The sequence below is a fragment of the Triticum dicoccoides genome, chromosome 3B (genome assembly GCF_002162155.2).
Source record: "Triticum dicoccoides isolate Atlit2015 ecotype Zavitan chromosome 3B, WEW_v2.0, whole genome shotgun sequence".
Taxonomy (NCBI): Eukaryota; Viridiplantae; Streptophyta; class Magnoliopsida; order Poales; family Poaceae; genus Triticum; species Triticum dicoccoides.
The window spans coordinates 109,350,856-109,365,581 of NC_041385.1; the positions used below are offsets into that span (position 1 = coordinate 109,350,856).

At 44.1% G+C, this 14,726-nt stretch overlaps 1 protein-coding gene across 3 annotated transcripts; it reads right to left on the reverse strand.

Annotated features, from left to right (window-relative positions):
• Positions 1-996: 996 nt before the first annotated feature.
• LOC119275048 (transcription factor IIIB 60 kDa subunit-like) lies at positions 997-12,236 on the reverse strand. Of its 3 annotated transcripts, none has more exons than XM_037555827.1 (20): positions 11,998-12,236; positions 10,699-10,841; positions 10,445-10,526; positions 10,283-10,358; positions 10,118-10,203; positions 9,955-10,031; positions 8,989-9,045; positions 8,803-8,915; positions 6,631-6,710; positions 6,471-6,557; positions 6,235-6,315; positions 5,134-5,271; positions 4,867-5,055; positions 2,479-2,563; positions 2,307-2,365; positions 2,107-2,187; positions 1,947-2,021; positions 1,773-1,856; positions 1,603-1,650; positions 997-1,434 (listed from the first exon to the last, which is right to left on the reverse strand). In XM_037555827.1, the coding sequence occupies exons 2-20, from the start codon at positions 10,761-10,763 to the stop codon at positions 1,249-1,251; spliced, it is 1,749 nt and encodes a 582-aa protein (XP_037411724.1). In that variant the 5' UTR covers positions 10,764-10,841; positions 11,998-12,236; the 3' UTR covers positions 997-1,248. The 3 variants fall into 3 exon arrangements, with proteins under 3 accessions (XP_037411724.1, XP_037411722.1, XP_037411723.1); XM_037555825.1 differs by having other exon boundaries at positions 10,699-10,849; XM_037555826.1 differs by lacking the exon at positions 11,998-12,236 and adding an exon at positions 11,857-11,949 and having other exon boundaries at positions 10,699-10,849.
• Positions 12,237-14,726: the final 2,490 nt, after the last annotated feature.

Sequence of the window (14,726 nt, forward strand, 5' to 3'; positions counted from 1 at the left end):
TTTGGCGCTGCGAACCGAACGGAGACGTATGTGGGCCATGCCGCCACAGGCCAGGCGTACTGTCTCATCAGTCGCAGCAGCAACAGCACGGCTGTTGTTCCCTCCAAAAAAAACTGCATGGCTGTTGGGCGTGCGGCAGCAACAGCGCTAGCAGAACATGAGCAAATTACGCATCGGAGAGGGAATCAAGTCTGTAGCAATCAGTGAGTGTCACGTAAAAATACGAAACACATGGAAATCAGTGCCAGAGCAAAAAGACGAGATGAAACGCGCGGGAATCAGACGAATTGACTGCGGAAAACTCGCGTGAGGCTGTCCGGTGGCCAGCAGCAGCAACAGTGGTGCAGCCCCACCCGGTGGCGGCATGGCCCATATCGACTTCCCGTTCCGTCGCCCAACGCCAGAAGCTGTTGCACACGGCCTGCCGCCTGGCCCGGTGGCGGCAGGGCTGGCCGCCTCACGCCGTGGCGGCAGGTGCCACGTGTCACCCGGCGCGCCTGCCGCCACGGCCCAGGGGGTCTTTTTTGTTAATTTTGTTCAGAGGAAGTCTTTTCTGTCAATTGTGTTCGCGAGGGGGGTCCTTTTCAACAAAAAAATCTGATTTGGCCCTACCTTTCCTCTACGCTATTTTTTTGTCCCTTCCCTTCTCAGCTGACATCAGCAGGATAACATTTCATGGTCTAAATGAATCATCCACTTATGGATAACATTTCACAGTCTATATGAATCATCCACTTATTCGGGTGCGATGGTTAAGGTATTTACATACGATTAAACTCTTCACGACTTATCATTCGGTATAATTCTCCCAATTTCTCTTTCAATTTAAGAATCCAAAGAAGTGTTTTCCTAGTCATCCTAATTTTTTTTTGTCAACTCAGAGCCCCCATAGTTATATTTCTTTGAGTAATATGAACACCCAATATTAACAAATTCACCAGACCACAACACTAATCTTGTTGTGCGGCGTCCACTAAACTGAAGGTATGCCTTCGATTTAAGGAGGAAAACAGAATTGAATATTGCCATATTGACAGACCATAGTACAAGATTTGAAGTTAGCGATATAGGAGTACTTCACTGTGCAATGCCTCGGTTAATTGGAACTTCTTTGTGCTACAGAACTCGCCTAAAAAAACAGCTAATATTTTGGTACGGATGTAGTATTAATACATTGTACAAATAAACCCCTTCCGGTTGACCAAGACTTATTTTGTTGAGCTGTTTTCTCAGAATTTTGGTACTATATTAGTAATCAATCCCATCGTAATCCTCGTAGGCTCCAGCATCACCACCATCAGCATAGCCATCGTTATTGTAATCAGCATAGTCGTAGCCACCTTCTACTGTTTCACCATCACCAGTGTCATGTGCATATTCTCCATCAAATCCCATGTCTCCTTTTTCATTTGCTTCACTAGCTTCATCTTTAGTCTGCTCGCAGTAAGCATAACAAATTAGACCAGATTTTTTTAAAATATGAGTAGCAATTGTAATTTCATGCAGGTGATATTCTAAGCGTAATTTGTAAACAAATAATCAATTAACTTCACAGAACCAGAAAGAACCATAAATTCAGTAACATAAACTCATAAAACATACATTATACAATCCACCAACTGCTTCAACGTTGATTTTTGACCCAAGTCCCTGCAAGAAACAACGTTATATATTAAATGCCAGTTTGTTTGCATGCTTAGCTTAACATGTATTACAATGTTAACAGGACAAGCAATTTTTGGGCGGCTATGGCTGAACAATATATTCATTACCTTTCGTTTTAACATATTGTATGTTGCTTCCGCTGGTGTTTCAGCAGGTGTTGAGTTCTTCGTGTCTTCATTACGTCTCCGTTTCTACATGAAAAATGCATGGGCAATCATGAACCCAATCGAAAATGTTAAGCATACACAGGAGGCTTGTGTTACACTAGTAAGATTTCATACCTTCTGTTGCCCCTCTCCCACGCCCACACCTCTAGCTGCCAATTCAGCTGCTAAAGCTTCCTTTGCGGCTTGTTCCTGTCAAATAAAGCAGAAGACAGTTACACTTACACCCCTTGTGAGAATAAGAACCGTCTAATGCTGCTAGAGTTACAATACCTACCTCTAGGTATTCTTTGTTCATTTCTTCCCAAATTATCTTTTTGTATTGCGTCTCTTCCTCATTGTGAAGATACCCGTCAACCTACCAAATTTAATGGAGAATTAGATATCACAAATAACATATCTGGCCATCTTTCAGGCTCAAAGATTGCAACAAATTAGCCTGAAAAGTGTGCTGAACAGATGGATGGATAAAGGTACCTCCACATCATCAATATCAGAAAAACTTTCTGGATCAGCATCAACTTTACCATTTTCACCTAAGGATGCCAAATAGCATTCAGAAGTTGATCAGCAACAATCAACTTGACAACATGAACCCAAAAGTAGCCTGGTACTGAACTGATACTATTGCATGTTACAACTAACAAACCTCCCACTTCAGGATCTTTTGAAGTTACATAATCCTTTCCAATTTCCCCAGAACCAATTGTTGCAGATTTATCTCCAACTGAATCCTGTTTCAAACAAGGCAAGCTGAATTTCCAAGAACAAGTACATATAGGGCACACAACACACATAGTGGACAATAAAAGAAAGAGCGAACGCAGATGCAGTGAAGAGGTAACATACATGGCATAGGCATACATCACAACGCAATAAAGCAATAGTTCAGCAATACAAGTACATTTTGCAGTTCAAATATTCCATCAGAAGATATCACTGCGCGATTGGTAGTCTGTTACCGTGCCAAACAGAATTAACGAGTATATTTTTGTCTTTCACGTCCTTCAAGTGCAACAGATGAGGCAGCATGTAACTTTTTTGAAAAAATTAAGAGAAGCTAAATTGGCAGAAAACAGTGTTGTTGCAAACTTGTGATACCAGATGCAAGGAAAAATCTTAGACTAGTCTAAAACCTCGCAGTGGACCCCCAATCTGAAATGAGTGTAATATAAAAACTAGACTAATAAAATAAAGATGGAACTTGGAAGTTTTAAGAACCTTGGAAATAACCATGCAGCAATGTTGCAAAATTATTATAAAACGGATAGTATAACAATTCCATATGTAGTTAAGCATTACAGCTACAGAACAAAAATATTGGACAAATGGAATCAATTCCATATGCAAGGTTTTTGAGTTGCCGAGTCAAGCCAAGTCGCCAAGGCTGCGGCTAGTGGCTTGCTGGCTTGAGTCAGTGACTTGCCTGGACTAATCGCCCCAAGTCTCCATGGCAGTACAGTGCACTCCCGCACCTGTTTCCCTGCTTTGCATAGCCCATTAATGCCAGATAAGCAAAGTTATCAGGCCGAACAGGCCCAGCACGGCCCAGCTAACCACTCCCGGCCCTCATCCACTCGCTAAACCTAGCGCTGCCAGCCCGCACTCCTTCATCTGCGCCTCTCCCCTCGAACTTCTTCCTCTGCGCCGCCGGCGAGGAGAGGCGGCGCCTCCTCCCCCGCCTCCTCCCCAGCCTCACCCGCCTCCTCCCCAGCCTCACCCGCCTCCGGCTCAGTCCTGAAGCTTCATCTCCTCCTCCCCCGCCTTAGTCTGCGCCGCCGCAGCCTCGCTCGAGGTCACGGCCGTCGCCGCGGAGGTCCAGCCGCCGTCGATCTGAAGGGGGTGCGTCGCCGGCGAGCTGCGGCGGCGGTTCCTAGGTCACGGCCGCGAGCGCCATGGCTTCCTCTCCTCCCGAGCTCCCTCCCTTTCCCTCTCTCTGTCGAGCCAGCAAGTCAATTAATCGACTAATCGCAGCGATTAATCGCAGAAAATCGCTGTTGAGCCAGCGAGTCGGGCGACTCGCTCCGCGAGCCAAGTCGCCCGCGCAAGCCAGTCACGGCGCGACGACTAGGCGATTAGTCGGCGACTAATCGGCGATTAGTCGGCGACTCAAAAACCTTGTCCATATGTATTCTAATTTTCACCCACAACTATACAACTGACTAACACAAACTTCAAAACCAATACAAATAACCTGTGTCCTAAAACTACCCTGGTTGCGTAGTTGTTCTCCATGTAGCAGCCACAAACCCATGTCGGCCTGTCAGCCTGATCCCAACAGCAGCAGCAGTTCCTAAATACGATCCTCACTGGGATAGTGGGATCTTGGGGCCGCAGCGGGCGTAGCTCCCTCTTGACTGGCAACATGGGTGCCATAAAAATGGTGGGGACAAAGCCACTACCAAAGTTTCTTATTTCCCCTGATTCAATATAAAACTACAGGCTTCTTCTAAGCTGTGTGTCGTGTCTGTTCGGATAAGTAGACTATTTGCCCCAGTTGGAATTAGGGCCCAGATGCAGCCTACTAGTGATGCATGCATGCATGAGCACATTGGGAGAATAGTCCTAAATTGCTTAGAGAACTTGAGTACCACTAACATGTAAGCCAAGGGTTCCAAGGAAAGCCATGGGCTAACCATTTTGCATGAGTTGAGTTCGGAAAAATGGAAATGGTTAGTTGTCTGTAGTGTGTGGCCAACCCAAATGGGGTTAGGTCTAAGCCAGACTGGAACCCGGGCTGTTTGGCAAGCAGAATGAGCCGAAGAAGAAGAAGCAGGGGAACAGGGAGAGGTCAACGCGACTACAGATCTTCCTCATCTTGCAAGAATCCCGAGTCAGTGAAGTTTTCTTCTACCCCACTAAGAAACAGCACCATCTTCTTCTCACCTAAATTCCATCTCCCAAAGGACGGGCGGCCTCATCAGTGACGTCCCAGGTGAGTGAAGGCAGAGAAGGTGCACTGTAGTACCACCTCTGATTTGTTGAGCAGATAGGGTATGAAGCACGAGTTTGAGTAAGTTCAGGACAGGATTGTTACCTCTGTAGTGCTCATGATGTTATGCTCAGCATCAGAATTCTGCATCTCACAAATTGACTCTCCTAACATTGCTTCCTTAATAGCAGCAGCTTCCTCGGCCTTCTTAGCAGCTTCCAGTCTTAGTTTTTCAGCTCGTTGGAAAGCTGGAGGGTCAGCACCACCCTCCAGTCCACCCGACAGTTTAGTAAACTGAACAATCAAGTCATGTGTCAATGGTGAATGGAGTATCAAAACCAATGCATTCTAAACATAGTAAATGTGTATTACTTTGTTGTAGCACTTCTCACAAAGTCCATGAGCAAAATGCTCAGCAGCTTTATCCTTGTGTTTGCAGAGGACTTCTCCAGATATGGGAGAAAAATTTGAAACAGGCTCATCATCAGCCTTTGCCAAAAAATCTTCAATCTAGCAAAGGGGCATGAAGAAGCGCTCATGAATATGTTGTATGTAAAAAAAAAGTGAGCAGTACATAGAGTTGGTCAAAAGCCCTCCTGTCCCAATCCTCAGGGGCCATTTTCATTTACAGTATAGCACACACCAAGCATTTATCTTGGCATGATATCCAAGGTCAAGACAGATAATGATACATCTGTAGTAGATGTGACAAGAGAAGGTAGCGACATGAAATGGCATGCCCCAATGCTCTAGCAGATACTCCCTCCGTTTCAAAACATAAGGTGTGTTGATATTTTCAAAAGTCAAACTTATCCATGTTTGACGAAGTTCATTGAGAAAAATATCAATATCTCATCGCAAAAAAGAGAGAAAATATTGATATCTAGAATACCAAATCAGTATCATTAGATTCATCGTGAAACACATTTTCATATTTTATCTATTTGGTATTGTAGATTTGATATTGTTTTCTACAATCTTGGTCAAACAGAGAGATGTTTGACTTTTGGAAAATTAATACACCTTATATTTTGGAACAGAGGGAGTAAAAAAATTATCACCTATAATTTGCTGTCTGAAAGGCTAAAAAGTACGTAAAGATTATTTGCTTTAGTGATATCACACACAGTCCAATTCTTGCCCCACCCACTGCTGGATGATAATCACTTGGTATGCTTCAGAATGGACAGCTTAAGAACGACTTCCACAAGATGGTGATAATCAAACTATTTGCACGGATTCATCGCTGACCATTCTAGTGTAGCAACAGTAAATAATTTTTTTGCTAAAACTTTTCAGTTGCCTGATTTTTGTTAAATTCACAGTACTAAGTCTAAAATTGCAGTGCGCAAGTAATATGAACTTTCTGTGAACATTTAATGCAATTTTTAGTGACTAAAATCTAGTAAAACTGAAGTCATCGAATGAATACACAGCCCCATTAGTCAACTTCCAAGAAAAGCATATACATACCGTTAAGCTGCCAGAATCTGTATTTTCAAACTCTATCAAGCGCTTAGTTAGTGTTGCCTCACATACATGCACAACTGCAACCTGACAAACATAGCACAAATGTGTCAATTCATATTCAAGCTTACATCGTGCATCAGAAGTGTTGGATTTACACAATAAATGCTGATTAACAAAAAGGAAGCCATTTAGAACACAATTCTCGAATAAGTAGATCTGTCCTGAGCATCTGAGCTTACAATATTTGACTTGGTATAATTATAGCCATGTGAAAGTGCAGCAATATATAATGCTGCACCACATAATCCACTTGGCTTCCTCCCAGTCTGCAACACGTGACAAACTATTACAATCTTACAAAGGAACCTTAAACAAAACTAAAAGGGAGAAGATGCTAGCCTGCATCCAGTCTCGCTTCATGCTAGCTACGATGCGTAAAGCTGTGTCTGAGACAGCATTGTCCCTTTTCCCAAGTAAACCTGCAGACAAAACCAGTAAATTAGAACAAAAACATAAACAAACAAACAAATAAATAAAAGCATGGTTACAGTCAAAAACACCCATGTGGGCAAGGAAAAGCTCATTCAAGAGCCAAATTAGCTCACATGTGACCAACCTTTGATTACACATAACTTCATAGTCTCTGCAGCCTATTAACAGTAAATCTACATATACAGCCGAGGACAGATATTCTCTTCGCACCATAAGATGCAATAAATATCTTCTTTTCATGCAATGGCATACGGTACAACTGAACAATTAACTACAACTGACCAGTAAGACATGTAATATTAAGTAGCAAAAGTCTAGTTTTGCCCCTCAACTACTTTTTCTCTTCGCACCATAAGATGCAATAAATATCTTCTTTTCATGCAATGGCATACGGTACAACTGAACAATTAACTACAACTGACCAGTAAGCCATGTAATATTAAGTAGCAAAAGTCTAGTTTTGCCCCTCAACTATTCATGTAGAATCTTTGGCCCCTTCTAAACAGTCTAGTTTTGCCCCTCAACTATTCATGAAGAATCTTTGGCCCCTTCTAAACCTCAGTACCATTTATCCCTTGCCCTAAAGCACCCTGGTTGCGGTCTAACATGGCACTCGCGGGATCCTTGTAAGCCTAATCCCATCTACTGGGCAATGTGCACCACATTTCAGTAACAAAAACATTTCCTTTTACACAAATCATCATTTCCTGCAGATCTCTTGCTGTCACCATCTAAACAGAGGTGCCACTGGTCCCACTGGCCTTCCACTAGACCCCATGTCACGAGTTTTTCTCAGTATTACGGTGGATAGTGGTCCAGTGACCGGGACAGAGGTTCGTCCGTACACTGCGGGCATGGATCAAACGAGCAAGGGTTGTGCGACCATGGCGCTGGAGATGAGAGGGAGAGAAAGTCTGATGTGGATTAGATCTTTACTTGTTTATTCACATTCTTTGGTACATGGCGATTGTGTCCCTTATATAGAGTAGACTCAACTTGACGCCTAAGAATATAATGAATAAAATCTCAACTTCCCTACCAGACCATATATTTGTCTTCCTAACTAAGATGATCTCTTTCCGCACTAAATATATATCCTTACTAACTAAATAACATGCTAGTTTTATCCCCCTTCTCTTCTTTTATCTGCTACTGCACTGTCGATGACAGAGCCAGCGTCTAATTGTTATTTCGTCATTGGATATACAGTGGATGCCCCGCTCCTGTAGCCACCTACTCCCACATGCTTCCATGTCACTGTGAAAATTGCGGCCACAGAGCTGCTAGGAGCTTAGATGGATCATAGGATGACAATTAGAAATTCAGGTAAGGAACTCCTCAAGTCCAAGAAACTCTCAACTGAGGCATTTTCTAACAAACCACTGCACTGGAATCAAGACACAGGGCGATGCCTCACTCGTACGAAATCGAAGTGATCTTGCAACAAAAGAACATAAATTTTCTGCATCAATTAGGCTCGCATGAAAATCCAAACCCACAAAGCAGGGGCAGATCTCGACGGCAGGAGAGTCACTGCGCCCATTCATACGAAGCCAGCCATATCGAGAGGGTGAAACGGTAATCTAGTGATCAGGAGATTTGAGTCAGACTATTAGTGAAAGGAAGGAAGAAGCAAGGGAAACAGTTCCAGCAGGTTTATTGCGCCTAGAAAAATAGTTGGAAGATGAATGAGATCCCAGAGGAAAGCTCGAAGGAGAAACATATCTTTAAAAACAAGGGTTGAAGTATGATTCGGAATCTAGGAACAATATAATTTAGTCTAAGTACTAAAAAGAAATACGAGAGTTACAATAAGAGGGGGAACTCACTTTTAGACTTTTTGATACTATTTGTCAAGTACTCGACGAGATTATGTTGTTTGGAGTAAGAATTCATGCAAAAACTGAACCAACAAAAACCAGACCAGTATTGGGGCAGTTACAGGAAACATGGAGAGGCAGGCAGGCTTGAGAAAGACGAAAAAATGGATTCATGTGTAGAACAAGAGTGTACACCTATGGAACAAAAAAAAAATCTCAACTAAATAAAGAGGTACATAGGATTATATGATTAACTTACGTTCTGTAAAACGATGGATGAAAAGGCTGGGGTCTATGAGCTTCTGAACAATTGGATGTTCTGCAAGTAGCAAAACTTGGCAAAGTTGCAGAAAAACAGCACCTAGGACATAACTGAAAAAAAAAATGTAGATGAGCCTTTTTACTACAGATTACAAGATAAATGGCAAGAGAATGGTTCACTTACACACTAATCTTCAAATAGTCCGAGAAATCGATAAGAAGATAAGCCTTTTTACTTTGCCTGACAAGAGAAGTAATTAAACATGGATGTAAGTACTAACCATATAGTTTGCTGAAACCAAGTGACAACTATTGAGTTAAAGAGAACAGATTTCGGTGAACCACAAAGAACAACAAAAGGAAACAAGACATTTTGAGCACAGCAATAAATCATGACGCGTAGTGATAGTGCTTGCTGCACATATAATAAGTCCATTTGTACACCCACAGACTATACCTAGTCTAGTAAGAAGTAATATCAGTTTCATGTGGAGTTGTGGACGATGTAGATGCCCTTTTTTTATACATAGATGACCAAGTTAATTTTTTATTACTAGCACGGATTTGAGCATAGGTATCTCCATTTGCAGGAAATATTAAGAATAATAAACAAACAAAAACTAACATCACTGGGCTACTCAGAAGAACTCTGAACTGGAGAATTTAGGACAACAGTCTTGATAGTAGACCATTCCTTACAATATAGAAGATGTATATCTCAGGGGCATGGGTTTGACGTGCATGTCAATAGAAGAAGCTTGGTTGTCTCATAGGTTCATACAGCTTAGGCGCTTGTCTCTTGGTTTTGTCGCTTGTTGTTTTACGAACTCACCAGGACAGAAGTTTATCTAGATCAAGCATCTGATTTTCTAGTAAGAAACCAGAGATATAGAATGAAAGTAAAACATAATGCGCCAACACTGTATTGCGATTTTTTACAACCATATAGTAAAGATGGTTTTGCAGTTTTTCGAGGAAAATAGATTTGCGGCAATGAAGCAATCAATTGACTAATAAACGAAGGAAGACTCCTAACCCCAGCCAAAATGGAGGAGGCCAAGGTCATATATGAACAAGGAATAGGCAAAATGGATAGGAAGGCTTACAATAAAGCAACAAGAGACAAATTGTTAACTAGGTGATAGCGTACCGGCAGGCAATGTAAAGACAAGCTGCTGCAACATGAGTTGTTCGACGGCCCCTTGTAAAATTATGGTCCACAGCTAGCTACACTTAAAAAAAATTATCATTTTCATAATTTACCATAACTATTTCAGATTAGATAGTTACTGAGTGATAACAAAAATCCATACTGTATAAAATTTATGAGCCATATCAATGATAGTGTCTCCACCACCAACATGTAAGCTAGTGACAATCTGCCAAATCTCGTCTCTCCCTACGGAATAAATCACAGGCTTAATTCACAAAGTGGGAAGAACAATCAATAAAACAACGGAGTGCCCTAAAAGCCATACCTTTCATTAAAGTCCTTTCGTGGGATAGTGAACTCCCACTCTCGATGCTGCTCAATATGTTTCCAGCCAGCCTGCTCTGTACACATCCAAGAAAGTCAACCTTACAAACTACACAGATAAATTAAGGAAGTGACTAATGAGAAGCACAATAATAAAACCAACCGCTCCGGAACTGTCCTTGACAAAAGTAGGCTCATCAGTGTAAATCTCCTGATCAAGAACCTTTCCACACGTCCCACAACATCTGACCATCAAACATGACACTACACATGAACAACTGCTGAAGCTGCTTAAAAGAAATCTACTAAGCAAGAAAGTAACAGGCTGATCAACAAAATCATGTTCTTAGAAAATCGTATGGCCTGACTTCACATGCAATTAGAAAAACAAAGAAAGAACAGGAAAGGGGGTCTCACATATATCCCTTGTCAGGATCTTTTATGTATGGGCAATAATCAGCACAGTGAGTACAGTAAACCATTGCTGAACAGAAGAAGTAAACCGTGGAGGATGATCCAACTCTGATCAGTCTTCAAACAAGGGAAATACAAGTAATGGTCTTCAGCCCTTAAAAGAAAAAAGAAAAAAGAATACTATTCAGATTCAGAAGCAAATACAGCTAAAGGAATATCATATTTGGATTCAGATTATTTTTACCCAGTTTTTTTTATAATAAGATTATTTTTACCCAGTTACAATCTAACGGCACATTATTTTTCATTTTGAACTTAATTTCCGATCGATCACCGTTGACGGTGAAATGGAACTGGGTAGAAAAATAATCCGGATCCAAGTTTGCTATTCCGTTAGTTGTGGTTGGCTACTAGGAGAAACATGGCTACTTATTCCTCATAGAAGTATGGATGCTATCCTTCAACAATTCTCTCTCTAAAGAAAGTACACAAACGGAAAAAGGGAGTTCTTCTCATGTTTAGCTCATTTGAGCAATTTGTGTCGCTAGAATGATAGATGTATCTCAAGGCTGACTCCCTAGCTATGTCACTATCGACCTTACTGCCCATTGTTAACCTCAGGGTTTCTTCCCGAGCTCTTCTTAACATAAACATCATATAAGCACGCAATGCAGCTACTAGGCTAGCTCATCCCACAATTAGTTGTCGGCGTTTTCTTGCCAAATCATCCACTAGACAGATAAAAACAAATAAACGATTCATGTCTGTAGGTAATAGTGACCGAATAGTGGAAGATATTTACAAAATTTCTGACAATAGCACAATCTTTGTAGCATGGCTAATCAGCAGTTGTTTTTTGTTAAAAATTCAAAACATCACCAAGTCATACCACTTCTTATAGTAGTATGAATGGATGATATATACCAACAGATGGGTCACATCTAGGTGATTTTTAATACTAATTCAAGAAAACTAATGGTATTGACCAAATAAGCATGTGCAGGTGATTCTTCAATCTCCGAACATATTTCACAATATGTAAGCATTTCCATAATCTGAAAAACTAATATCTGAACAAGCAGATCGGGCAACGAACAAGATGGCACATGACTCTAATCCCTAACAATCATTTCCATAATCTGAAAAATGCTAATCTCTGACCAATATGCGAACTGATAGCACATGATTCCACTACTTTCTCAGCGAGCAGCAGATTGGGGGGCGGCGCTTGGTGGAGGCGTTAGAGATGGGGAGGGGGAGGCGCTCGGTGGTGGCAGCTTGAATCAGCGGCGGGGCACGGACCTTCGTGACGCACGGCGGGGCCTGGTGTCGGACGCCGGCGCCTGAAATGGACGGCGGCCGGCGGCGCTTGGTGGAGGCGGAGAAGATGGGGAGTAGGAGGAGGCGGTCGGTGGGAGAGGTAGAGGGGAGCTCGCGAGGAGGCCGACTGAGGCCGTGTCATGCCCCGCTACTCATCGGACAGTTCAGCCTAGGGTTTAAGGAAGAACAAGGGGAAAAGGCCTCGTTCGTTTAATCCCACCCCCGCCCAGATTTGGGGTCCAGACCCCGTGGATTGGCAGGAATTACACCCGCCGGGGATTTATCCCTGCTCCATACACTCTATTTGGTTAGAGCACGACCCATTACGCCATCTCCACCGCGTGATTCCATCTTGTTCGAATGCGTTCGTTTGGGATAGAAACGGACGAATAGCGCGGCCCAACGCGCGGCCCCAAACGGAATCCGTCCGTTTTCGACCCATCCCCGGCCCAAACTTGCGTCGAGTTTGGGATGAAACGGACATCGCGCGGACGGGCTCGCCGCACGCCCTTGTCCCCCCGTGGCCCGCCTGTCGGGGACACAAGTAGTCCTATTCGATTCCAACGCCTCCATCCCCCTCCCCCGCCCCGCCCCGCCGACGGCGCCGCCGCTATTCTCCCGCCGCCTTCTCCACGCAGCCCCCGGCCGTCGATAGGCAACCACGCCTTGACATGGCCACCACCACGCGCGCGCTTTCGAGGTAGTTTAGGCCATCGATCGGAGGAGGTTTGGCCGTCGCCGTCGTAGCCGGCGGCAGAGGGGATACGACCACAGGCGACGTACCACGGTGGCCACGGCAGCTTCCGACGAGTGCTCCAGAGCGGCCAGTAGACGGCCGCCGCCCACACCTGCGTCGAGGTGATCATCCCGGCCACTTTGCCACCACGACCGCAAGGTGTTCGACACTTTGCCCACAAAGGTATGGACAGTGGTGATGAGTTTTTCTTCCACCACTTCATTTGTTCATCGGACGATTCATCGTCGGATGATGAAGATCTTGTGGTGGCTGCACTGGTGGTTCACGACCAAATTCAACGGCAGCTTCCTCGGTACAGGGGGTCAGTCCCTGGCCGTGCTCCCAACCTGAAGCGCAACAGGGAGAGAGGCCACGCCCTACTCTATGTCGATTACTTTGCGAACACCCCGCTCTTCAAGCCGTATAAATTCCGTCGCGTTTTCGTATGGCAAGGCATGTGTTCAATCGTATCCGAGAGGGTGTGGTTGCTCATGACCCATACTTCGAGTGCAAGACGGATGCCCTTGGCAAGCTTGGATTCTCCTCTTACCAGAAATGCACTGCGGCCATCCGCATGCTTGCATATGAAATTCCAGGCGATCTGGTGGATGAGTATGTGCGTATGAGTGAGACAACATGTCTGGTGTCAATGTACAAGTTCTGCCAGGCTGTGATCGAGGTGCTTGGCCCTGAATACTTGAGGCAGCCAACTGTCGTTGATACAGAGAGATTGTTGGCGACCAACGCAGCTAGAGGCTTTCCAGGCATGCTTGCCAGCATAGATTGTATGCACTGAGAGTGGAAGAACTGTCCATTTGCTTGGCAGGGCCAGTACAAGGGGCATGTCAAAGCTTGCACTGTCATATTAGAAGCGGTGGCTTCGCAAGATCTTTAGATATGGCATTCTTTCTTCGGCATGGCAGGTTCTCACAATGATATCAACGTGCTGCAGCGTTCTCCAGTCTTTGTAAGGCTTGCAGAAGGCCACTCCCCACCTGTCAACTTTGAGATCAACGGCCCCCAACGCAACAAGGGATACTATCTAGCTGATGGTATATATCCTCAGTGGTCAACTTTTGTGAAGACAATCTCGAAGCCCCAAGGTGAGAAGAGAAAGAGATTTGTCCAAATGCAAAGAGAGTGCTAGAAAGGATGTGGAACGTGCTTTTGGTGTGCTTCAATCCCGATGGTGTATCGTTCGATACCCTGCACTGTCATGGGATGAAAGGAAGTTTTGGGAGGTGATGATTGCTTGTGTGATCATGCACAACATGATCATCGACGACGAGCGTGATGATAGTATCTTCGACCAAGGATTTGATTTTCAAGGCCACGATGTTGAGCCCCTGCACCAAGAACCGGCCACATTTGATCAGTTTGTCCAGTTCCATCGTGAGCTGCGTGATTGGCACACTCATTTGGATCTTCAAAATGACTTGGTTGAGCACGTGTGGGATCATATTGGCAACAAATAGATGTACTGATTTATTTTATGTTCATTCAAGACAATTTCGATTTGGTTGTAAAACTATTTTTATTAGAGACAACTTTGATTGGGTTGTAAAACTATCTTAATTTTCAAACAATTAATATTTGGACGTGCAAATTTGTTTTGATATGAAAATATGGGCATTTAGGCCCTGGCGGACGGGATGGGGCAAACGGATGCGGTCGCGCGCTGGGCGCACGGCCACCGCATCCTAGGACAGGCCCTGACACGACCCCATCGCCCTATCCAAACGGACAGAATCCGGCCAAAACGGACGTCCGTTTGGGGTCGCGCGGTGGAGTTGGCCTTAAATCTACGCGGGTCTGTTTGGGTCAAAACGGACACAAAAATAGGTCCAACACACCGATCCAAATGGACGCGCGTCCATTTTTCATCCGCCTGCCGACTCAAATTTGGGCCTCATTTCCGTCGGCGCAGACAAGAAACGGATGCGTGCGACGCCTGCCTACTCCTCCCCCTGGCCCG

Coding starts and splice junctions, on each gene's coding strand:
- LOC119275048 (XM_037555827.1), bottom strand. CDS start 10,763: ATGGTTTACTGTACTCACTGTGCTGATTATTGCCCATACATAAAAGAT. Junction 2,564..4,866: donor ACATCATGAGCACTACAGAG/GTAACAATCCTG, acceptor TGTTTGAAACAG/GATTCAGTTGGAGATAAATC. Junction 2,366..2,478: donor AAAAGATCCTGAAGTGGGAG/GTTTGTTAGTTG, acceptor TGGCATCCTTAG/GTGAAAATGGTAAAGTTGAT.